The sequence below is a fragment of the Ursus maritimus genome, unplaced genomic scaffold, assembly GCF_017311325.1.
Source record: "Ursus maritimus isolate PB19 unplaced genomic scaffold, ASM1731132v1 scaffold_5, whole genome shotgun sequence".
NCBI lineage: Eukaryota > Metazoa > Chordata > Mammalia > Carnivora > Ursidae > Ursus > Ursus maritimus.
In genome coordinates, this window is record NW_024426663.1 from 39,263,348 (window position 1) to 39,289,761 (window position 26,414).

Below are 26,414 nucleotides of genomic sequence, written 5' to 3' on the forward strand. Positions count from 1 at the left end.
ATTATTGAATAGAAGTGAAGTTAGGAAGAGAGGAGGAGATACTAGGAACAGTCTCTAACTCAATCATCTTACTGCTCCCTAATACATGTGTCCTCACAAGAGTGTCAGGCAGACATACAAAAGTTTATTTTATTCTAGATTCTCATAAAATCAAAGAAGGAAAAATTCAGGCAGAGGGAAGTAACTACTGGTTTCAAGATAGTAAAGTGAGCACATATTCTAGTCCATCCTCCTTCTCAAAACAAAGAACCTATCAAAGACAATTATAAAAAGTAACCAAGAGCTGAACTAGAAAATATAGATGGGGAGATTTCAGTGAACCAGAAATTATGAGAAGCCTCTGAAAGATCAATGAGGAAACAGCAGCACAATGTATCCAAGTTCCAAGTACATAATAGATGAGAACACCGCAAAGAATGGTCTATATCAAAGTGGTGAAAACCAGAAACAAAAAAAGGCCCCGGGTAACTATCAGGGGTGGAATGGATGTCCGTCTGTCTCCAGGCGAGAGGTGTACTTCAGGAAGAGAGAAATAGGGCAACATCCCAGGGTAGCTGGAAATGCCTAGAAAAAACGGAAACTATTTGCAGTAAGTCCAGAAGATGAGCGATTGAGGATCAATCTCTATTCTTGCTGAAAATAGTACAACATGTAAAGAATGTGAGCTAGATTTGTTTGTACTAATAAGATACACCTCTACTATATACTGTTTGTTGTTTTTAAAAAGTCAAGTGAAAGAGAGAGAAATGCACTCTGAGCTATGCTATTAAAAGCATAGACAGCCTAAAAATAAGCAGTATTGCAACTTTTCTAAGGAAACAAACATAAATAGAAAGAGTACCTAAGAGGCCATGTATCAAGTTGACAACATTGGTTAGATTTGAAGGAAGAAATACCAAGATTAGGAGTCACTAAAAGGAAACTTCAACTTTCTCATTATTGCTTTAATGGGAGAATATATTAAATTATACAATTAAAATTTTATTTGAAAATTGATTCAAGTAAAAATAAAATAAACTGATTACTTCTGATTCTGGCAATGCAGAAGTAAATGGCATTGGGCATGCTCTAAGCATTGTAATAGATAACATTAGGTAAAACATATTAAAAAATTGTTATAAAATGTTGGACAAAAGAACTGCAGGACTGTGATCCCTGAGAGAAGAAACATAAATAAGGTGAGCCTAAAAATCACCCTTGATTTCTGCCCTAGGGAACTCTCAGGATCTCGATGTAGGGAGGAGGAACCCAAGAACATAGCACCCTTGTTAATAAAATGAAGATTAAAGTAAATAAAGGCTAAATAGCTAGAGTTTATAGGACATGTATTGACAAGGAGAAGCCTACAAACAGAAAAAGTTCCAGATAATTGCATAAAGATTCCTCTAAATCTTTGGTTGAATACCAGTAGGGACACATGTTGCATGAGATATAAGAGAACCGATAAAGAAATTTACCAAGGAAAAGACATCTGCTAATGAGCTGTAAACTTAACCATTGGCGCAGGGCTCACAGCAAGTGGGGAAGATGTTCATACTCCCATTAGCTAGAGTAGAAAGATCTCAATGAACATCTCAAGTATTTAGGAGATTCCAGAAGAGTCCTGCCTTAAGAGGAGAGCTAAATTAGCCCTAAAGGCTACTAAAAAGCAACCCTACAAAAGCTTAAACATAAACCTGTAAAAGATGAAATTCAATCACTAGTAACTTACAATGCCTGCTAAAACACTCTTTAAAACAAGACAATAATATTCAGACACTCAATAGTATTAACTCTAACTGTCCAACCTACCAAAAGATATGAAATTATGTACAAAGCAAAAATGACCCATAACCAAGAAAAAAACTGATCAATAGAAATATACCCAGAAAAAAGTGAAGAAGACTGAATAAGCAGATAAGGACATTAAATCAGCTATTATAAATATATTTGAGTATTAAAAGTGAAACAAAAACAGGAAAGTCTTAAAGTAACACCAAACAAATGGTATATCTAGAGATAAAAACTATCTGAAATGAAAAATGTACCATTACGTGTCAACTACGCTCAGATAAAAAATAAAATGTAAATTTAAAAAAGTTTAATAGTTTTAAAAATTTTTAAAAATGATGAAAACGAAGAAGACATCCTGTTCTCACAGAGTAAAAGATGTGTCTTTGATCACTGACTATGAATTTAGCTGTAGGTTTTTTATGCCCTTTCATGCCCTAGATGCCCTTTATCAGGTTAAGAAAGTTTCCTTCTCCATTTTCTGAGAGTTTTTATCATGAGCGGGTATTTAGTTTTATCAAATACTTGTTCCACATTTATCAAAATGTTCATTTTTTTCTTCTGTATTCTATTAATATATTGAATTATATTGATTAGTTTTTAATGCTAAACCAATTTTTACTCCTGAGATATACACTGCTATATCTTCCCTAATTCTGTTAACAGTATTTTATAGTTTTCAATAGACAGGTCTTATACATAATGTGTACATTTATTCCTAAATTGTTCATGTTTTTTGATGCAGCTGTAACTGGTATTTTACAAGTTGCTTGTTGCAGTCTTCCGTGGCTAGTTTAAATAGAGCTGAATTAGCATACTGACCTTATAGTCTGCAAACATACTAAATTCACTCCTTGGTTCCTTTTTGTGAATTCCTTAGCATTTTCTACATATATGATAATACATTACTAAATTTTACCAATATTTCATCAAAGATTTTTTGATACTATCTTCATAAGTGGTGCTGATTTGCGGATGTCTTTTCTAGTAATATCTTTTTTTAAAAAACGTCATTATAATACCAACCTCATTAAATGAGTTGGCAAGTGTTCCATCTTACATAATTTTCTGAAAGACTTTGTGTAGTATTTGTATCTTCCTTAGTTATCTGATACAGTTCACCAAAAAAGACATCTGTGCCTAGAGTTGTTTGTTTTTTGTTTTTTGGAGGCGGACAGGTTTTCATCTCAAATTCAGCTTATTTAATTGATTTAGTTCTGTGCATATAGTCCATTTCTTCTTGATTCATTTAAATAATTTGTATCTTTTGGAAGTTTTATTTCATCTAGGTTGCTGATTTTTTCACAAAATTTTCCCACCACATTCTGTTATTATTCCTTCCTTCCTTCATTCATTTTTGAGAGAGAGAGAGAGAAAGAGTGCGCAAGCAGGGGAGAGGCAGAGGAAGAGGGGAAAAAAGGTTGTTTTTTTTTTTTAAGATGTATATTTATTTATTTGAGATAGAGCACATGAGAGAGAGCATGGAAAGGGGCAGAAACAGAGGGAGACGCAGGCTGCCCACTAAGCAGGGAGCCTATTCAGGACTTGATCTCAGGATCCTGGGATCCCAGGACCCTAGGATTCCAGGACTCTGGGATCATAACTTGAGCCGAAGGCAGATGCTCAACCAACTGAGCCACTGAGGTGCCCTGGAAAGAGAAAGCAGGCTTCACACTCAATGTGGAGCCTGACGTGGGGCTCGATCTCACCACACTGAGATAATGACCTGAGCCAAAATCAAGAGTTGGATGCTTAACTGACTGAGCCACCCAGGTGTCCTCCAACCACCCCCCACCCCCAGTCATTATTCTTCTAAAGTCACTGCCGCTGTAATGATGTCTCTTCTTTTCCCTAATATTGGTCATTTGTATGTTACCTGTATTTTCTTGTTCACTCTAGTTAGTGGCATATTAATTTCATTGGTATTTAAGAAAATTTATCTTTCCTGTAACACCCAGTGCTCATCACCACTGGGTGTTATACACAACTCATATATCGTTGAACACTACAGCAAAAACTAATGTACTATATGGTGGCTAATTGGACATAATAAAAAATGCTTAGCTTTGTAAATAAATAAGGTTATCCATTAAAAAAATAAATGTATCTTTCAATTTCATTCTATTTTCTCTTTTATTAATTTCTGATATGTGTTTCCTTCCTTTTGCTTACTTCAGATTTAATTTGCTCTTCTTACTTCCTCCCCAAGTAGGAAGCTTACATTACTGATTTTAAACCTTTCTTTTTTCAAATATAAGTATTTATACTCAAGTTTCTTGTGAGCCCTGCTTTATCTGTATCCTACAGAATTTGGTATGTGTGTTTACCTTTTCACTCAGTTTCAGTTATTTTCTAATTTCTTTTGTGATTTCTTTGACCTTAAGTGCGGTAGAAGTATGTTTTTTAATCTGCAAATATTTGGGGATGTTTCAGGTAATTTTCTGCTATTGTTTTCTAATTTAATTTCATTATAGTTAGAGAACACATCTGATATTACTTCATTTCTTTCAAATCTAAATAATGGTCTAACAAATGGTATATCCTGGAGAATATTATATGTGCACTTTAAACAAATACCTTTTCTGTTGTTGGGTAAAATGTTTCACAAATGTCAATTGCGTTGCCTAAATGTTCTGTATTCTTACTGAGCTTCTGTCATAAGTGGTGTTGATCTGTGGATGTCTCCCCCTTTGAGTTTCTCAGTGCTCCTGCTCTTTCTGGTTATAGTTCTGGGTCTAGAATTTTTTTTTTTCATGTTTTTATTTGATTACAGTTGACATTATAGTTATATTTGATTATAGCTGATTATTTGATTATTGTGTGTCAACAATGTTTTATTAGTTTCAGGTATATAACACAGTGATTGGACAAATTTATATGTTATGCTATACTCACCTTAAGTGTAGCTATTATCTGTCACCATACAACATATTCCCTATGTTGCACCTTTTATCCCTATGACTTATTCATTCCAGAATTGGAATCCTGTATCTTCCCCTCCCCTTCACCCATTTTGCCCATCCTGCCAACCCCTTCCCTTTGGCAAACACCAGTTTGTTTTCTGGATTTATGGGGTCTGATTCTGCTTTTGGTTTGCTCATTTTTTAAAATTCCACAAATGAGAGAAATCATATGGTATTAGTCCTTCTCAGTCTGACTTATTTTAGTTAGCATAATACCCTCTAGGTGCATCCACGTTGTGGCAAATGGTAAGATCTCATCAGTCTCCTCAATAAACAGTGCTGGGAAAGCTGGACAGCTACATGCAAAAGAATCAAACTTGACCACACTGTAACACCATACACACAAAAAACCCTCAAAATGTATTAAAGACATAAATATGACACCTAAAACCATAAAAATCCTGGAAGACTACATGGGCAATAATTTCTTTGACATTGGCTGTAGCAATGTTTTTCTAGATCTGTCTCTTAAAGCAAGGGAAACAAAAACAAAAAATAAACTATTGGAACTATGTCAAAATGAAAAGCTTTTGTACAAGCAAAGGAAAGCATCAACAAAACCAAAAGGCAACCTACCAAATGGGAGAAGATATTTGCAAATGATATATCCAATAAGGGGCTACTATCCAAAATATATAAAGAACTTACACAACTCCACACCAAAAAAAAAAAAAAAAAAAAAAAAACCCAAAAAACAATCCAATGGAAAAAATGGGCATAAATCACAAACAGAAATTTTTCCAGATGGTCAAAAGACCCCTGAAAAGATGTTCAACATCAGTAATCATCAGAAAAACATAAATCAAAACCATGATGAGGTATCACCTTGTATCCATCAGAAGGGCTAAAATAGAAAGCTCAACAAATAACAGGTGTTGACAAGGATGTGGAAAAAAAAAAAGTACTCGGTGAGCACTGTTGGTGGGAATATAAATTGATATAGTCACTGTGGAAAACAGTTTGGAGATTCATTAAAAAATTAAAATAGAAATACCATACGATCCAATAATTCCGCTAATGGGTAATTTACCTGCCCCTCTCCAAAAAACAATGAAAACACTACTTTGGAAAGACAGATACACATTTATGTTTATTGCAGCCTTGCTAATAATAGCCAAGATATGGAAGCAATCTAAGTGTTGACTGATAGATGACTGGATAAAGATGTGGTACACATATACATTTCATTCTCACTGTTTCTATACCACATTGTACTGATGGTCCAAGGCAGCAGAGCATGCCAAGAAAAAGAAAAGAGACACACAGGTTAAAAATAAACAAAACAAGATACAACTTCTCATCCACTAGGATGGCTAATAAAAAAAGAAAAAATAATAAAGAAAACGTAAGTGAAAAAGAGAAAGACATAAAATAGTATTATATGCTATAACACGGATAAACCTTGAAAACATTATGCTGGGTAAAAGAAGGCAGACACAGAAAGCTACATAATGTATCACTGCATTTATGTAAAGAATCCAGAGTCCAGAGCATGTATAGACATAAAGCAGATCAGTAGTTGCCTGGGCTTTGGGGGAAGGGTAAACAGAAAGTGACAGCTTAGTGAGTATGAGCTTTCCTCTTGGGAGGCTGAAAATGTCCTGGAATTAGATAGTGATGATGGCTGTGCAACACTGTAAATGTACTAAATATCACCAGTAGTAAATTTTATATTATGTATATTTTAGCACAATTTTTAAAAAAAGAATGTCATGTTTTTATTCACAGTCCACATAACATGAAGAAAATACTAGGAGATTCACCAAAAAGGCTGTTTAAATTAAGAAATTTGCATAATTTTAGTGTACAATGTCAATATACAAACTTCTGTATATCACATTTCTGTACATTAACAATAATGGGAAAGCAAAAATGTTTAAAATATCACTTTGAAAAGCATCCAAAAATATGACCTCATTAGGTATAAATTTAATGCAATATATTTAAGATCTGCCCACTGAAAACTATAGAACACTACACAAAGAAATTAAAGACCTAATTAAACCAAGGTATACACCACGTTTTTAAGATAACAGTTCTTCCCAGATTAATTTACGGATTCACCACAGTCCCACTCAAAATCCCAGCAGGTTTTTTTGCAGAAATTGATAGATTACAAAATTTATGTGAAAATGCAAAATGACCTAAAACACCCCAAGAAATTCTGCAACAGAAGAAGAAAGGTGGAGGCCACACACTATCTAATTTCAACACTTATTAGATCAATGGAACAGAGTCCAGAAGTAGACCTATGTACACGGTCAACTAAGTTTTGGTAAATATGCCAAGGTAATGAGAAAAGACATCCTTTTCAATAATTGGTGATGGAACAAATGGATAACCATATGAGGTTAAAAGAAAACCAAAAAACCCCAAACAAAAAACCTTGATGTTTACCATACACAGTACATAAAAATAACTGAAAATGGATCTGAATCCTAAAAAGTAAAAGCGGTAAGTACAAAGTGTCTAGAAGAAAACATAGGAGAAAACCCTGTGAGAGGAAATGTATCCTCGGAACAAAAAACACAATCCATAAAGAACAAAAAATGATAAGGTGGATTTCCTAAAAATTAAAACAATCAACTGGGGACACCTGGGTGGCTCAGGTCATGATACTAAGGTCCTGTGATCAAGCCCTGCATCGGACTCCTGGCTCAGTGGGGAGCCTGCTTCTCCCTCTGCCTGCCACTTCCCCTGCTTGTAACTGAGGGTTTTAGAAGGGAGGGGGTGTGGGGGGATGGGCTATCCTGGTGAAGGGTATTAAGGAGGGCACGTATTGCATGGAGCACTGGGTGTTATATGCAAACAATGAATCTTGGAACACTACATGAAAAGCTAATGATGTACTGTATGGTGACTAACATAACATAATAATAAAAAAATAAATAAATAATAAAAACAAAATATTCCTAAAAAAAATAAAATAAATAAAACAATCAACTATTTGAAAGGTATCATTAAAGAAATAAAAACACAAACCACGGACTGGAAGAAAATTCACAAAACCTGCATCTAACAAGAAATTTTTAGCCAGTATATGTTTAAAAACAACAACAACAAAAAACCAACCCTCTTACAACTAAATAAGAAAACAACCACAGTTCTAAAAATGAGCACGAGATTTTAACAGACACCTCACAGAGGGAGACATACTAATGTTCAAAATCACATGGAAAAAAGAACATCATTAGTCACTGGAGAAAGGCAAATTCAAACCACAATGAATTCCACTGTACATTTATTTTAAAAGTTCATAAAGAAGAAAAAGAGGAAGATGAGGAAGAGGAGGAGAAGGAAAAAAAAAAAAAAGAACTAGCAATATCCGTACTGACAAAGAGCAACCGAAAATTTCATACACTGCCAGTGCAAAAGCAAAATGGTATAGTCATTTAAGAAAACATTTGTCAGTCTCTTAAAAAGCAATGCCTACACTTACCATAACTAGCAGTTCCTGGTAATAACCAAGAGAAATGAAAATATATGTCCACATAAAGATTTGTACACAAATATTCATAACAACCTTCTTACAGCTCAAAACTGTAAACATCCTAAACTTCCAAAACAACTATGACATCCCTACAATGGATAAACAACCATAGGATCCATATAATGTAGTAATATTCAGTAGTAATAAGAAATCATGCAACAACATGATTCAACCTCAAGTGTGCTTGTTTTTACTACGTGTATTCTTAGAAAAAATTCCCTTAAAAATATGAATTTTTAACAATTTGGTCATACATGAGCCAGAGCTCATCATAACAAATTTAAGTGGACTATACAAATCTGTTAAGGAACTTTGGGAAACTTACTGAAAATGACTCAATAAAAATAAGCAGTTTAACTTTACCTAAGTACTCTGCCTTAGAAACAGAATGAAGGAACGGATAACACTTTTGCAGAATAGAATTAATCTCACCAACATCTGGCCTCATACACATTATCGCCTTACATTAGGAGCTGACCTTTACTGAGATTAGTCTGACTGGGACAAGTTCCTTAAAAGACTGTTATCGAGAATACAAACTGGAATGCACAAAAAAAGTTATCTTTATTTCGTTATTAGATCCAAAACTTTCTCTGACTTTTTATCTATATATGAACTAAGTAAATATTTCTACATTGGTACAAAGAACAGTAGCCTATTAATGTCAAAGTAAGTTAATGGCAATCAGTTGCATATATATACATATATATGCCAGGGACCATGCTGGGTATCTTACATTTATTACCTCATTTTGTTCTTTCATTGTGCATACTCCCTCATTTTATTTAATCACATAAAGTGATCATGATATTTAATGTTATAAGATTGACCATAATAACTAAGAAACCATCATCGACTATAAATTGTAGAGATGGTTTTTTTTTTTTTTTAAAGAGTTTTTATTTATTCATTTGACAGAGATAGAGATGGCCAGCGAGAGAGGGAACACAAGCAGGGGGAGTGGGAGAGGAAGAAGCAGGCTTCCAGAGGACGAGCCTGATGTGGGGCTTGATCCCAGAACGCTGGGATCACGCCCTGAGCCTAAGGCAGACGCTTAATGACTGAGCCACCCAGGTGCCCCAGTAGAGATGGTTCTTGAACATTCTTGTGGGAATAAACTGGAGTCATAGTTCTAGGTAGGTGGAGGGTATTTTAGAAGGTACTTACTTTTACTAGCTCACTAACATTTATACTGTGCTTACTATGCCCAGGCACTGTTTTAAGGATTTTTACTATTTTACAGACAAGGAAACTGAGACAAGAGAAATTAAGAAACTTTTAAGTAACTTGTCCAAGGTCACAGTAGTAATAAAGCAATGACTTCGATCAGGAGGTCAGGCTTCAGAACTTCTGTCCTCAGTCACTGAGCTTCCAATGTTACTCCCTGTATCAAATAAACACTACTGTTTTCAGACAATCAACTTTCTGATATCTTTACCTTGAGGAGGTTTTAAGTCATGATACTGCTTTTCCCTATGCTTACCAAAAAAACCAAAACCAAAACAAAACAAAAAAACAAAAACAAAAGAAACAAAAACCTGAGACATAACTTATTTTAAAATTGACCAAAAATGATACACTAGCTTATAAAGGGGAAAGGCAGACATAGAAAAAATTCTACAGTTGATTTTGAATGAGACCCAAACCTGATCTTTATTTGAGAACTATTAATATAAAGCAAGCATACATTTTTCTCTAAATATTGAAGAGTTAAAGCATAGTTTTATGTCAACAGAAGAAGAGGAAAATCAATTATAGCAACTGATACAGGTGAGAGGAATGTGAAAGGCTGGGTGAAGAACGTACAGTGTTTGGTTTTTTCTTCAGGAAACTTAGATATAGCAAAGACAGCCAGCGTCAACAAAGGAGCCTCAATTATAAATGAGACTGCCAAAAGTACTTCCTCTGTACTCACACACAGTCTTAGAAAATATATATAGTCTTCATATTTACTTCCAATATAGTTCAACAGGTAAAGTGGGACACATCACACTACTAAGTTTATAAGTCTACTGTCACCTAATTTTTAAAAATCACAAATGTAGGTGACAAGTTTTAACAGATGTATTTTAAAATAAATGACTACAATGGAAAGCAACCTGATTTTAGGAATTTAAAACCTTTAAAGTAATGGCATGAGAGGTTATCTCCTTTGGAAAAAAATTAAACTGAAAATCACAAGAAATGTATTATTAGACTTAAAAAAAAAACCTTACTAGACAGTTTTTTGATGTCTCAAATTTTTACATGGGGGAAGAAGGAAGAGAAGAAGGAGAAAATAACAGCCAATTTCACTTAATGCTGTCACAGAAATACTGATAAAATATTTTGTAAATGAAATAATTCGTTCAAGCAGCAGGGGGAGCTAAGGCATTGTTATTTTGTTTGTTCTTTAAGGGTAGGGAATGTGGTTGCAATGTATAGGGAGAACTTCATTTAATTTTAAAATTACAAATTTTATGCATTATCTTTTTATCATTAAATAATCTTTAAGATTTTTAAGCAGACAGGTTTAATGTAAAAAGTTGACATAGACAATTTAATATTATATGATATTTTGAAAGACGTTTAACATTTGGCACTTCCTATGTTAGCATTAATACTCCTTCAGCTAATTCATTAAAAGTGAGCAAACTATACATTTAACTAGAGGGCTATAAACATAGCAAGAAAAAGACTGGGTAACAAACATGTCATTTACATTATTAATTGAAGTGTTACAAATATAAAGGAACCAAATTCTATTACACTGCCTTTTTTTTGTCTATTTATACTCTGAGAAGGTACCACAGGGTAAAAACTTTACTCAAAAGGTCAGAATGAATGCAAAAATTATTGAAAGCCTCACTTAAGGTCTCCCCACATTCAGCCTTGTCAACTTTCTAAAAATTCACTCCACACAACAGCCAAAATAATCTTCTTAAAATTCAATGATCATATCACTTTTCAGTAACTTCTCAGCTCTTAGAATAAAGATCGAAGTCCTTACTTTGGTTTACAAGACCATAAATGATCTAACTAATACCTTTCTTCCTAGCTTCAAATCTTGCCAAACTCCCTCTTGATCTCTGAACTCCGATCTTGGAAATCTTCTAGTTCCACGGATATCCACATTCTCACTACTCAACCACCATATCCCCACAGAAGTCACTTCCTCAGACAAGCCTTCCTGTGACAAGTCAGTTCAAATCCCATCTATATCCTGTTCTTATGGCTCCCTATACTTTCCTTTTTTGCCATTTACATGGCCAGTAAATTAATATTTACGATCGACCACTATCCCAAAAGCTTCGCAACGACAGGGCATTTCTCTTCTGCTCTTGTTTGAATTTCCAGTGTCAATTACAGGAAGTGTTTGTTGTGTCTTAGTCAGCTTGGGCTGCCTTAACAAAATACCACTGCCTGTGTGGCTTAAACAGAAGACATTCCTCACAGTTCCGGAGGCTAGAAATCTGAGATCAAAGTGGCAGCATGCTCAGATACCGGTAAGACCTCTCTTCTTAGCTTGTAGATGGCCGCCTTCTCACTGAGACCGCACAGGTGGACAGAAAGAGAGATCTCTCTCTTCTTCTTTATAAGGACACAGTCGTCTCAGGTTAGGGTCCTATCCTTAAGATATCACTTAACCTTAATTACCTCCCAAAGACCCATCTCCAAATACAGACACAATGGGGAATAAGACTTCACCATGAACTTGTAGCAGTGATACCATTAAGTCTACAGCATGTGGAAAGACTAACTATGAAATAAATAGATGCTGACACTAACAAAAGAGAACATAAAAATATTTAAAAATAAGCGATATAAGTATGATTTATTTCAATATTAAAGCCATTGAAAGAAAGGTATCATCAGGTTAATAAAGTCAAAGAGAAAATGAGCAAAATATGTAGCCAACGAAGGTGGAAGAGGTGTATAATCCAATACTCAGTTCAACATTCAGTGATCATATCATGGCCACCTCGGTGCTGGCAATGGAGTTTTAAAGATGAAACACCTCACGGTCTATAACTGAAAATGAGTCATAACCCAATAATTATAATGCTTTAAAGTAAGTGTTGGACCATTCCTCAGTCTCCATTTTCCTCAACTCACTAGAACCTGGTACTTGGCCTGCAACTCTCTCAACTACAATGAACCTTGACCTTTTTTTAAATTTAATTTAATTAATTTATTTGACAGAGAGAGAGACAGCCAGCGAGAGAGGGAACACAAGCAGGAGGAGTGGGAGAGGAAGAAGCAGGCTCCCAGCGGAGGAGCCTGATGCGGGGCTCGATCCCAGAACTCCCGGAATCACGCCCTGAGCTGAAGGCAGACGCTTAACGACTAAGCCACCCAGGCGCCCCGTGACCTCCTCTTTGCTCAAGCCAATGCACACTATTGTTATGCAGGGTCCCTGCATATGGCCAGTTTGTATGCCAATTCTACACAAATCTGGAGGGCACCCTTCATAGACCAGGACCCTGCAGAACTGTGCAGTGTGCAACCTGTACACCGAAACCAGTGTCTGGTCTTCGACATCTCCCCACCATACCCAGTGCTATTAACTAATCCCTCTTCCTAGGAGGTACCCATCCACCGAAATGTGTAACACTGTATCCTGATTTTCAGTCCTACCTTTCTTGCTCCTCTTTTTTTCTATTGTGTGTGCTTCGTTTTTTCTATCCATCCTTTCAATGTTCCTAGGCCCTCTTTCTCACTCCATTCATACTCCTCATGGTGATCTCATGTACTGTCATAGCTGCACTCTCCACTTGTATGCGGAGGACTCCCAAATCCACACTTTCAGTTCAGATCTCTGTTCTCAATCCCATATCCTTAGAATCTGCAGCCTCCTAGAAATCTCTAGTGGGACGTTCCACAGGCCACATAAACTTGACATGTCCAAAACTGTATCAAAACGGACTAAAAAACTAAAACTGAGGACACGATTCTTAGTCACTGGCCAAGATTTCACAAATGGAAAGCATTTCTGTCAGTTCATTTTCACGGTTTTAGGGTTTTTGTTATTTTGATTTTGGTTCTTGCTCATATTTCATGTATCTCAGGCCTAAAGGGTCTCTCCCTGTGGACATTGTAAACTGTCTCGAAATTCCATTCCAAATTCCCGCTTGCATACCTCACTACATGGCAGGGGCTGGAAAGCTAAGTTCAAATGTCCCAGATTCCCTTACAGCTCAAGTTCCACACATGATGACCTAGCTTCCACCAAGCTGATATACCTTCTCAGTATTAGATAAGCAGAAGTGATGCCTGCATCTTTGCTGTTTCTTCTAGTAAGCTTGGTTTTGAAGGTATTTGGTTATTTTGCAGCAAAAGTTACTGTGATCCCAGTATCCAGTTCTGACACTAAAAAGCAGAGAGTGAGACCTCCATTTCCTGGCATGGACAGGGCTAAAGAAATATGGTCCTTGAGCCAAAAGCCAAGCCTGCTGTCTTCCCAGTTTCCTGATCCTCTATGTTGTTCTGAGGGCCATTTCAAGTCTGCCTGGGGTGCTGAAAACAGGAGACATAGTCCAAGGTTCGCTCAGGGTAAGGAGATTGATTCTAAGGGGAACCCCCTACATAAAGTTGGGTTATAATCTCAGTATAAGGGCGAACAAGCAATAAATCTGTTGCTCAGAGGAACGCAGAAGAGAACTTGCTTTTTTTTTTTTTTTAAAGATTTTATTTATTTATTCGACAGAGATAGAGACAGCCAGCGAGAGAGGGAGCACAAGCAAGGGGAGTGGGAGAGAAAGAAGCAGGCTCATAGCGTAGGAGCCTGATGTGGGGCTCGATCCCATAACGCCGGGATCACGCCCTGAGCCGAAGGCAGACGCTTAACCGCTGTGCCACCCAGGCGCCCCAGAAGAGAACTTGCTTATGTCAACTTTGGTATTCAGTAAAAGGAAAGGAAAAAATCTTCCCCTTCGCAGAGAAGAATTTCTTCAACAAAAAGTACAAAACATGAAGGAGATGACTAATAAATTCAGCTACAGTACATGATGAACTTCTGTTCATTAAAAATACCACAAAGAGTGAAATTACAAGTGACACAAACTGGCCAAAGATATTTGCAGTAGAAAAACCAACAAAGGCTTAGTATTTAGAATACATAAAAACAACAACAACAACAACAACAACAAAAAACAAAAAAAAAAAACTTTGAAAAACCGAAGCAAAACCACCTACTAAAAAACGGCAAGGAAAAAAAGATATTTTACAGAAAACACAAAGAGCCTCAGAGATGAGATGGTGAATGCTGGTGATGATGGGAGGTGACAGCAATGCTCAACCACTGCTCAGAGCATCGTCAGTGAAAACAGTCTAGTGCTGCCCAATGAGACTGAGTACGCACATGCCCGAGGACACTGCTGCCTTTACTCTTAGAAATTTACTCCTGCCCATGTGTGCCAAGGTATGTACAAGAGAGATCAGAACAGCACTGTTTATAAGAGCAAAACACTGTAAGACTTCAATGTCTATCAAAGGTGGAATGATATATTAATATGCCGAAATACTGCACCAAAGCGAGAATAAGTGGGAACTGTACTAACAATGGCAATTTAAGTGAAAGCAACAACTCTAGAAGAAGACCCACTCACAGTGTGATTTCACTTACACAAATTAACACAACACTTTCAGAAACAAACTCATTTTATGTACATGTATTTTTAACTATATAGCTAGTTTAACAGGCAATAAAGATAATTTTATAGGTGATAAATTTAGCATTCTTTAGCATAGCATCCGACAAAATTATGTTTAGATTCAGTATTTTAGTTTCCTTTAATTAAAACAGATGTTTTATTCATCGTTAGTAATTTTCATGTAATGTTTCCATTTGTAAAATGTAAAGCATTTCTATAGTTTAAAGAAAGACTGAAAGAGAAACAAGTACCAATATACCCACTACTCAGTTCAATTAATACATGACCACTACTTTAGAAGCCCCCTCAGGAACCTTGATTACAGACTCCTTCCTCTCAGACTTAAAAATGATATTGACTTATTCTGAAGCTTAGTTTTTAGTAGGTTTTATATATGTATGTCTTATTTCACATTCATATGTTTTAAAATTTTCTAGAAATACAAACACTGATTATAGATTTATTTCTATATATATTTAACATAAATTATTTTATATATATTTATCTTCTAAGACAGTTTCAACAGCTATATATATATACATACACGTATCTATATACACCTATGTACATATCTATCAAAATATACATATACATTTTATTTTAAATATGAAGCTATGGAGACAAAAATGCAGGTAAGTGGTTACCTGGGACTGGGCATGAGCGCAGAGCAAATGGGCCTAAGGAAACTTTCTGGAATAATGGCAAGATTTAAAACTGTATTATAGGGATGGTTGCCCAACTCAAATATTTACTAAAAATCATTAAACTGTATTCTTACAATGGATGGATTTTATGGTTTACATATTCTACTTAAAAAGTTATGTGTGTGTGTGTGTGTGTGTTTGTGTTCTGGTCCTCGTGGGAAGCCTTCTGTAACTAGCCCCGGCAGCAGCTGGTTCACATCCCTTTGTTACTGTACTTATCAAATCAGGATACACTCCTTAGCCAGTTTTCAATGAGGTTTAAACCTCCTAAAAAAATAAAATAAAATAAAATAAAATAAATAAATAAATAAATAAAAATAAATAAATAAAATAAAGCTCCTAGGGAACTAGAATGTTTCTTGGTATTCTGCATCACTCTCTTCCACAACCCATGCCAATACATTCTAAAGTAGTGCTTAAAATTTTCTTGCTCATTAAGTAACTATTAAATGAATTAATCACTGGGGTTCTGCAGCTAAATAGAAGTATCAGCCACTCCACTGAGAAAGTGTGAAATTGCATGATATCCTGAGGGAGGAAAAAAGGGAGCAAAGAGAGGGTGGAGTTTAGAGTACTTGCTCTGGACCTTCGATGTCAGATCCAATTCTAACTGCACTGCTTAGGAAAAGTATGATATGAGGCAAATTATTTAATTGTCTGTGCCTCAATTCTCTTACCTATGAAGTGGAGATTATCTTCCTTAAGACAATCTATTCTTATACTATAAGGAATAATATTAGACATTTAAAACAATGCTTAACCAATAAACACATACTAAGGTATTTGACATCATTAATCAGTAGGGAAATGCAAATTAAAACTATAATAATATCTACCAGAATGGCTAAAATTACAAAGTCTAAAGAAGTGTTGACAAAGATGTAGAGCAAGTGAAATTATCACTGCTGTTGGAAATTAACATTCACTTTGGAAAACTGGGAGCAGCTTCTAAAAAAATTAAAATACACCTGCTCTAACAACCCAGGAAGGAATACTGACCAGTGGAGTTTAGGAAGATGCAGCTTGGAACATGAATGAAGGGGGCTGTGACTGACTTCCCAACAGAACCCTGGAAAGCTCCTTAATTTAGATTTTGCATGACAGAAAAAGGCAGGCATGAGAAGGCTTAGTTACTGCCTCTTAGGATTGCAGCTGAGATCTGCATGCCTATAAAGTTAATTAATATTTGGAAAGCTTTTAGAAACAATGCCTGACATAGCCATGTTATACTAGTATTTGGTAGATAGATTTAAGAAAATACCTACTCTGTGGGCCCCCAGAATTCATTCCTATGGGGTGTGTGTGTGTGTGTGTGTGTATATATATATATATATATATATATATATATCAAAAAAGAAAAAACAAAACACAAAAACAGAAAGTCCTTTACAAGAATATTGATAGCAGTTTTGTTAATAACCCAGAACTACAAATTCAAATAACCAAAAAGAGAAAATAATTGATAAACTGTGGTATATCCATAAATGATAAATGGCATACTACTCAGTGAAAACAAAACAAAACAAACTCCAAAAAACTACAAATACAAAACATAAATGAATCTTTCAAACATTATGCTAAGCAAAGTAAGTCAGGTACAAAAGAGTATGCTGTATATTTCCATGTGAATGAAGGTGAAGAACAGGCAAAACTTGTGTATGTGACAGACATCAGTATGATTGTTCTGAGAGGGAGAGAGAAAGGAGAGGAGAGAACTGGCTGGAAGAGGGCAAAACAACTTTCTGGAGTGATGGGCATTTATACCTTCATTTGATTCACAGCAGGAAGGACTAAAAAATTTATCAAGTTGTATACTTAATTTTTTTTTTTTACGTAAACAACACCCAACAAAATACGCTTAGCATGAAGTTTTTTTTTTTTTTTCCCCTCAGTGAAAATGTTTTGTCAGTTTTTAAGAAGTATCTGGTATGTAGTAAGTAGGCAACCAAAATTATCTACTATTATCAATTCCAGTTGGCTAATTTGTTAGAGTGGCGAGGAAATAATCATGATTACACATGGCTGAGACAAAAAAAAAAAAAACAAAAAAACCCTCAAAAACCAACCAACCAACCAACCAACCAAACAAAAAACAAAACCTGAGTATCTCTCAAAAAAGGGGAAACAAACAATGACAGGTGATTATAGCCACTCTGTTGAAAGGAAAACTCCCTGTGAAGTCTATGGATTACTATCTAGTTTGTACTTCCCTCATACTGCCTCTTCCATAATGCTCTTAGAGAATTCTAGGGATTTTATTTTTGTTGTTTAAAAACCATTTATTGGGGTGCCTAGGTGGCTCAGTTGCTTAAGTGTCTGCCTTCAGCTCAGGTCATAATCCCAGGGTCCTGGGATCAAGTCCCACACTGGGCTCCTTGCTCACTGAGGAGTCTGCTTTTGCCTCTCCCTCAGCTCATGCTCTATCTCTCTCTCTCTCTCAAATAAATAAAATCTTTTAAAAACAAAACAAAACAAAAAAAAACATTGATTTTTACCAGGATGTCCAATTAAATGCTTTCAAATATTATTTAGGTTTTCCTATTGACTTTCAAATTATACATGAACTTCCTCTTCTACGTCCATATTTAATACTAAATACACACACATATACACACACACATACATACATACATATACACACACAAATATGTACATACACATATATGTACAAACATACACAAAAATATATACTATGTATTTATACATATATATGAAACAATAGGTTTTCCATTTGTTACAGGATCTTGAACTTAATTATGACTAAGGTTCATTCATGGTGGGGATAAGAAAAAGAGACTGACCATTATCTTCAACCTACATCTCTGATATCGCACTTCAAACTTTTAGGGTATGTTAATGTTAGCAGCTATGGGTACAATTAATTTAAGCCATGAAAGATGGGATGCCTTCTGAATACCACTTTGAAATGTGTTCAGTGGTAAAGTAAAATAAGGTAAAAGATCCTAAGCCTAGTGTTAAAGGATAGGTGCGCACCTGTGGGTGTGCTCACGGCATTCAGATACTAGAAAAGTGTTTGAAGACTGGAGTTCACAGTACTCACCGTAATCACCGGATTCTCAAGGTATTTCATCAAACAACCAGAACTTGCTATACATTTTTTACATTTCCAACAACAAAGAATACTTATGTCTTCGTGATTATGATTTTGAGTTATCAATTCTTCACTTCTTTTCGTCTGTGGAAAAATTAATACATTTTTAAAATGTTGAACTGTGTCAGCTTAAATTTGGTTTTCTAAATGCTTACCACAACAGTAGCTACATGCGGATCAGAAAAAAGAGAATTATCAGTTGATGAGGTACCCACTAGATACCAGGTCTTAGGCTAGCGGCACTCTATAATAAACTATGTCCTGGATTGAAAATTCCATTTAATTATGATGATGATGCATTTTGTTAGTGACTACCAGCTTGTTTTTGCATAACATTTTATGTCTATTTCTTTCCATCTTTCTCTGAAAGTCATAAAAGGCAACTGCTGAAGGGTCAATTAAATAAGTTAATGCAGTGGCTTTAACTGAGGGCTTCAGAGGGGAAGGGGTGGGGGAATGGGATAGGCTGGTGATGGGTAGTAAGGAGGGCACGTATTGCATGGTGCACTGGGTGTTATACGCAACTAATGAATTATCGAGCCTTACATCGGAAACCGGGGATGTACTGTATGGTGACTAACATAATAAAAAAAAAATTAAAAAAAAAAAAAGAGTCCTAACAAAGAACTATAAATATTCTTTTAAATAGGAAGTTTTAAATACCCACAGCATTAAATTTGAAATACAATAAAATTTATTGAGTTGTAGTTAATTATGTGAAAATGGGAAGTATTTACTTTAAACTGATGACAAAAATTCCTTGTCCTGAATGCAGTAATTTCTCTTGCATATCGTACTTAGTGGAACAGTTACTATACTGCATCTTGTAGTACATGTAGTCAAACAAAAAGACTTCGAGAACAGCCCTACCAATTTTGTAGTCTATTTTTATACCTGAGATTTTATGTAAATAATGTAAGTTAGACCATTTTGGCAGAAGAGTTTCACACTAATAAATATACTCCCCCTATTTTGGGATCCTTATTAACTTGCCTGGTAACTGTTTATTAGAAAGAAAGGAAATGTCTACTGAGCATTCCCTGGCCACATTTCCTCATTTGTTAGCTCTTTCGTTTTTCCTTCATTCGTTCAACATTTACTGACAGCTAACAAAATGCCACACATTGAGTCAAACTCCAGGGGGTAAAAAGCTGAGTAGCACTTACTTTCTGTCTTAGAGGTACTCACTGTGCTATATAGCTCAACAGTTTCCTATCTGAGGTCATTACAATTGCTTGGGAAGCTTTAAAAAAATGATGGCTAGGCCCCACTTCTAGAAACAGAAATTTTAACTTCTCTGGAGATGGAGAGGGAGTTAGGACTGGGCATTTTTAAAAGTATGGTCAGGGTGAGGACAGAGATGTATTACACAAATTATTGCAAAACTGCAAGAGCTGTAAGGACTATAAAAGAGGGAACACCAATGAACCTTAACCACATTTAAAGGACTTAAGGAACCCTGCCTGGGAGGGCACAGCATGCCCCTCTTGCAACCCATCCAGCTCTGACCTTCATGTAACTAATCCCAATTCTGTCTCCACAGACATCGTCAGAGCCTATCTCAGTCCAATTGACAATTTAAGCTAGGTCCTCCATAATCTCAGTAACATCTTAATTTGCAAATGTCCTATCTCCTCCTGCTTGAGGTGTCTTTCTTCATTGTTGAAACCTTCTCCTCTTTGGTCCTCCTTTCTCCTTTCTATATCCTTCTTAGTGTCTTATGTCCTCATCTCCCTTTTAGCCACAAGAAGTTCTCAGCCAAGAGTGGGGACTGTAAGGAGGGGTCCTATCAGAATCAGTGATGGAGAAACTCCCTAACTGCCAATCTCCCCTCTCCCTGAGATCCATATACATCTCCCCATTTCTCTACCCTTTTCCCCACATGTCAACATTTTTCCATGCTTTCTTGGGGTGCAAGTATGTAGTTCGAAAAAATCTTATAGGTGAGTCTAATCAGTTTTCACTGAAAATTACACTGTGGCAAGTACTATACCAGTGATTTCAAAATCTATACATCTAATTTTTTATCTTATTACAAAGCTCTAGGGAAATAATTCAACTTCCAGATGTCAACTGCATCTCTAAATGAAGCTTTCAAGGAAGTCTGTACTGGCTGTTTGCTGTCTAGATCTGTGCTACCCTATGTGGTAGCCACTAGTCAGATGTATTACTAAGCACTTCAAATATGGCTACTTTTAACTGAGAAGTGCAGTAAGTGTTAAGTACACATGGATTTTGAATACTGAGTAGGAAAAAAAAAGAATGCTAAATATCAATCATTTTACATTAATTTCATGTTGAAATATTTTTAATATACTGAGTCAAGTAAACTATTTTATAAAAATTAATTTCTCTTGTTTCTTTTTACTTTGACTACTACAATTTTTAAATTACATGTGTGACTTGTGTCATGCTTCAGTTGGACAGGACTTGTCCAGACCTCCTCTTCACAGGTCTCTGCACCATTCTTATCACTCACATCTGAGCTCAAAGTCATCCCCCAGTAGCATGGTATACCCAGCACCTGGTGGAATTTATTTTAATGTAGGTCACAGGACCACATTCCCAGAGATTCTAGTTCAGTGTTTCTACGGTAGGAAGCAGCATACTTAACAAGCACACTAGGTTATTGTTGGGGTGATCCAAAGACCACACTTTGAGAGATACTAACCTACAGAATACCGTCTACGCTCCATATTATGTCAAAAAGGTCCCTTAGGTGTAGCTCAAGGGATCTTTGTGATGGAACAGTTCTGAATCTGACTGCAGTGGTGTTCATATCAATCTCTACATGTGATAAACTGCCCAGAACTAAATACACACAAAAAACTCCATATAACTGGTGAGATCTGAATAAAGTAAATGGTTTGAAGGGTATACAGGATCTCTCCGTGAATCTGTAATTCACAATTCACAGTGAGATCTACAACTATCTCAAAATGAAAAGTTAAAAAAAAAAAAACTTTCACTACATAAATAACTCAAAAAATTTAAAAAGTCATAGTATTTTGGGGCGCCTGGGTGGTGCAGTCGTTAAGCATCTGCCTTTGGCTCAGGGCGTGATCCCAGCATTCTGGGATAGAGCCCCACATCAGGCTCCTCTGCTAGGAGCCTGCTTCTTCCTCTCCCGCTCCCCCTGCTTGTGTTCCCTCTCTCGCTGGCTGTCTTTGTCAAATAAATAAATAAAATCTTAAATAAAAAAAACAAGTCATAGTATTTTAACCAATTCAATGTCCTGACATACTCCGCCGACAACACTAACGCAGATCTTTGCGCAGTTCCCTGTAATTACTTTTTCCGCTTTCATACTTTTGAATTTGTTTTGCTCTCTTCCTATAATATCATTTCTCTTTCCCCTGACTCTATGCTAAGAAACACTTTTTACCCTTTAAGGCTGAACTCAAATTTTTCTTTCACAGACACTCCCAGGAAAAGATAATTACACCGTTTTCCATGTTCCCAGGGTACTTGCACACACCTCTCTACAGCAGGACTAGGCAGGCTGCACTGCACTTATCCTGTGTATGTGCGTCCTATCAATAACGGCAAGTTCCTAAAAAGCACAGTATTCCATTCAACTCTATACTCTCCCAATTAAACATGGTACCTGGCACCAAAAAAGACACTCAACAAACATTTGTTGAATTCAAATCAACAAGATCTGGGAGATGGCTCAGCTTACAGAAAGTCTTTTTCCAATGCTGAGTGTTAAGTAGTCTGGCCAACTGTTAGCGGGACAAACCAAACAGAAATCCTTTTGTAAGATGTGAGGAGCCCAAGAAATAAAGCTATGTTTAAAGATATCTAAGTTTAAAAGGAGAACTGGAGGTTACCCAACAGTGATATATTAATAAGAGAGCTGAGGTGGCTTCTGTCAAAGAATTTATGCTAAAAGAAAGAGTCAAATATGGTAAATGAACCTATTAACAAGATGGTAGTCTTGGAACAAATCTGAACACAGCATCTTCATTGGCTGATTACTGGATCTCTCTGTGAATCTGCTCCTCCCCGCTCCTCCTCATACTCGCTTTCTCTCAAATCAATAAATAAAATCCTTAAAAAAAAAAAAAACTTAAATTTCTTTTAATAGTTTTTTTGTTTGTTTGTTTTACTGCTGTCATCAGTGCAACAGAGTAAGACTGACAATCTGTCTCTATTTATTTTTCTCCATGGGATCATTCCTTTGTAAGAGCTAATGTCTGTTTCGGTTGTACACTAAGGAGGAATCCTATCTCATCAGCAGAAAATAGACTCCCACTGACATATTTACCTATAGACCTACTGCTTCCAAGCCCATCTTCAGCAGACATGAGGGATATAGATGCTTCATCATTTAGGTAACATAATAGTAACATGATAGTGAGTTAACATGGGACTGAGAGTTGACATTGAATCATCCCTTACTGTAGTATATAGTTTCATTCGCTTTTTCTTAAAAAAAAAAAAAAAGTTAGAAATGTTATTCGCTCTGAGATGGTTTGAACCGGCTACATCAGGTTAGTGTTTTATTTTCTAATTTGGTATGCATTACTCATATCACATTTTTTAACAATTTTATGTCCTTTGGTTCTAATTTTGAGGAAATTGATAAATAATTGATAAGGGGCCTGTAAATTCTTTGGCCGTTTTACTTTTTGATATTTCTTTGCTTTTCACTAAAAGATAACTTTTACCTTTTGAGGAATTATGAACTAAATATTTTTTTTCTTTTATGCCAGAACTTTTATTTTACACATCCTTTAACAGGAAACACAATAAAACATGATCTTTCTAATAATGTCGAAGTTGAGAAGATTGGCTTGGTATCTCTAGGTACTGTTATGGACTGAATTGTCTCCGTCCCCATAAACATAGGTTGAAGGCCTAACCCCTAACATAACTTTATTTGGAGTTAGAGCCTTTAAGGAGGTAATTAAGGTTAAATGAGGTCATAGGATCAGGCCGAATCCAACAGGAATGTTGTCCTAATTCCTCCAAAAAGAGATTTCCTTTGGATCTCATTAGCCTTCTCTACAAACACAAAAAACAGACATGAGATTATACCAGCAGAGACACTGCCAGTTTGAACTAAAGGGGACAGAGGAAAGAAAGGCTTTTAAATTTATGAGATCCTATAAAACAACAGAGTTACCCAACTGTGAACATATCTCATCCTTCAAGAAAAGGGAAGATGACCATGAGGGTAACTGAGGTCAGTAGGATTGCCCCTGCCTGTCCAAGCCCTGAGTACACAGGCCGAGAGGGCAAGGCTATCCCCTCCTGAGTTTCATAGTGTGGGCCACCTTTGCACTTTCATCTGGCCAGGCTGTCATTGCCCATAGCCTCAGGAGTAAGACTGCCTCCCATGGCCAAGGGTGCCAAGCAGACTGTGCAGTGGACAGAAGACAAAAACCACCACCTCGGTGGGCCCTCAAAGGCAGAGCATAGAGCCCAAGAAGATTATTGTTGAGCCTTAATACCCAGTGAAATTTGACTGCTAGGTTTGGGATTCACCTGGGACTTGCCTCCTCCTTTCTTTCAGATTTTTCTCTTTACAATGACTTTCTTTGAAGTTCAACACATCAGTCAGACAACAAAAAAGACATTTTTGTATTTCATGCATAGAACTGTGTCTGTCCTCTGCCTGTTCCACCATTTTATTTTAGAAGCACATAACTGTTCTGGTTTCACAGGTTCACAGCTGCAGAAGAATTTTGTCTCAGGAATACTTCAAGTGTCACCCATAGTTGACTTTGATGCTACTTGGGAACTGGAATTGATTCTGGAATGGGTTAAGATTATTGGAGCTATTAAGATACGGTGAATGTATTTTGCATGTGAGAAGGATACACATTTTGGGGACCAGAGAAAGAACTGTTGTGGACTGAACTCTGCCCCCCCTCACCTACCCCACCAAATCCATATGCTCAAACGCTAATCCCCATATGATGGTATTTGAAGATAGGGCCTTCAAAGATGTAACTGAGGTTAAATGAGGTCATAAGGGTAAGGCCATCATTTAATAGGACTGCTATCCTTTTAAGAATGGGAAGAGGCACCAGAAATGTACATGGACCATGGAAAGGCCATGTGAAGATACAGGGGAAAAGCAGCTGTCTAGAAGCTAGAAAGAGACCCCCAAATTTCTGACACCCTTGGTAGTGGATTTCTAGTCTCCAGAACTGTGAGCAAATTAATTTCTGTTGTTTAAGCCACCCATCCTGTGGTATCCTGTTATGGTATCCCAAGTAAACCAAAATAGGCATTATACTTCTTCTACAATGTAGAAATTTTTCTTATATTAAAAAAAACCCAATATTATATCAAATTTCAGAGAAAGAGCTATTATGAATTATTTAAATAACGAAAGCAAAAATAAATTTACCCTGTTTTAATGAATACAAATAACTCTGAGTAAATACTGCTGTTATTAGATATCAAAATAATTACATATTTTTAAATTAGTACACTTTGTTTTGAGCAGTTTTAGCTTAACAAAAAAAAAAAATTGAGCAGAAAGCTCCCATGTATTCCTCCCCTCTGTACAGTTTCTCCTATTAACATCTATTAGTGATACGCTTGTTGTAAGAAACGGATATTGATATATTATTTTTAACTAATTTTGTTTACAGTAGGGTTTGCTCTTTGTGTTATATATGGTTCTATAGGTTTTAACACACATATAACATCATGTATCCACTACTCTAGTATTCTAACCTGTAGTTTCACTGCCCTAAAATTCCCGTGTTCCACCTATCCGTTCCTCCGTCTCTGTGCCCAAATATTAGATAATAATATATAAAGATGATGAAACTGCTGGAAATCACTGAAACTTTTTTTTGTGTGTGTGTGTGTGTGTGTTTTTTTTTTTTTACTATTTTGATACAAAAGTTAGAATACAAAGTTGTCTGCCTGGAACACGAAAATGTTTTGTTGTTGTTGTTGCTGTCTGTGTTAAACTTGAAGTCGGTGTGAAGAGTAGCACATTGCGAACTAGTGCGCTTATGTGAGAGGCCTAACATTAGATTTGTCTCTCTTGACCCATTCCAACTTGCTCAGGATTTGGATTACAAAAGGCTTCTTTAGCGTTTAACCAATTCTTTGGTGGTGAAAGGGGCTAGGACTGTATCCATGTATAAACTGATTTTTGATACATCTGTTTTATACCGAGAGACCAGCAGGGGCACACTGCTACATTTTCCACATTCTCCAATTTTTCCTTGGTAATGGATAAGTAATCCTGCTCTAAGCAGAGGTAGGAAAACACATCTCTGATTCCTTGTTCCATCCCCATTGGAATTCCTTGACTCCCACCTATCATAAAAACTGCCCTCATAACGAGGACTAGATGGTAAAGGTTGCCAATATACACATTGCTCCATATTGACCATTCTTTAACCCTGTTCTCAAATAGAGGCAACCATGGGATTATATATAGGGAACAGTGGAAACAGGGACTGACTTTGAAGTCACTGCAACTTTTTAAAGTGATTTTTATATTGGAAGTTGTTACACAGAGAAAAGGAAATGGATCACAAGTGTACAGCCTGATGAATTTTCACAAAGTGAGCACATGTACCAGTAAATAAGTACCCAGACTGAGAAACCAATACTACATTAGAATTAGTACATTACTAGTACTGCATTACCTTATTTTTAAATGTAACACTGTGTCCTAGAAGATTTCTTTCAGCAGCACACTATGTTCTTCAAATAAGGAAAACTGTGTAGGAAAATATTTCCCATGATTTTTATTCTGACCAT

The 26,414-nt window shown here is 36.1% G+C and overlaps 1 protein-coding gene across 1 annotated transcript in view; it reads right to left on the reverse strand.

The window, feature by feature from the left end:
- The window catches only part of RNF180 (ring finger protein 180), a 187,522-nt gene extending 166,354 nt beyond the window's left edge, over positions 1-21,168 (reverse strand). The window contains exons 1-2 of the mRNA XM_008691673.2: positions 21,066-21,168; positions 18,621-18,799 (exon numbers count right to left, since the gene is read on the reverse strand). Coding sequence (XP_008689895.1) covers positions 18,621-18,799; positions 21,066-21,168 — 282 coding nt within the window. The remainder of the gene's footprint in view (positions 1-18,620; positions 18,800-21,065) is intronic.
- Positions 21,169-26,414: the final 5,246 nt, after the last annotated feature.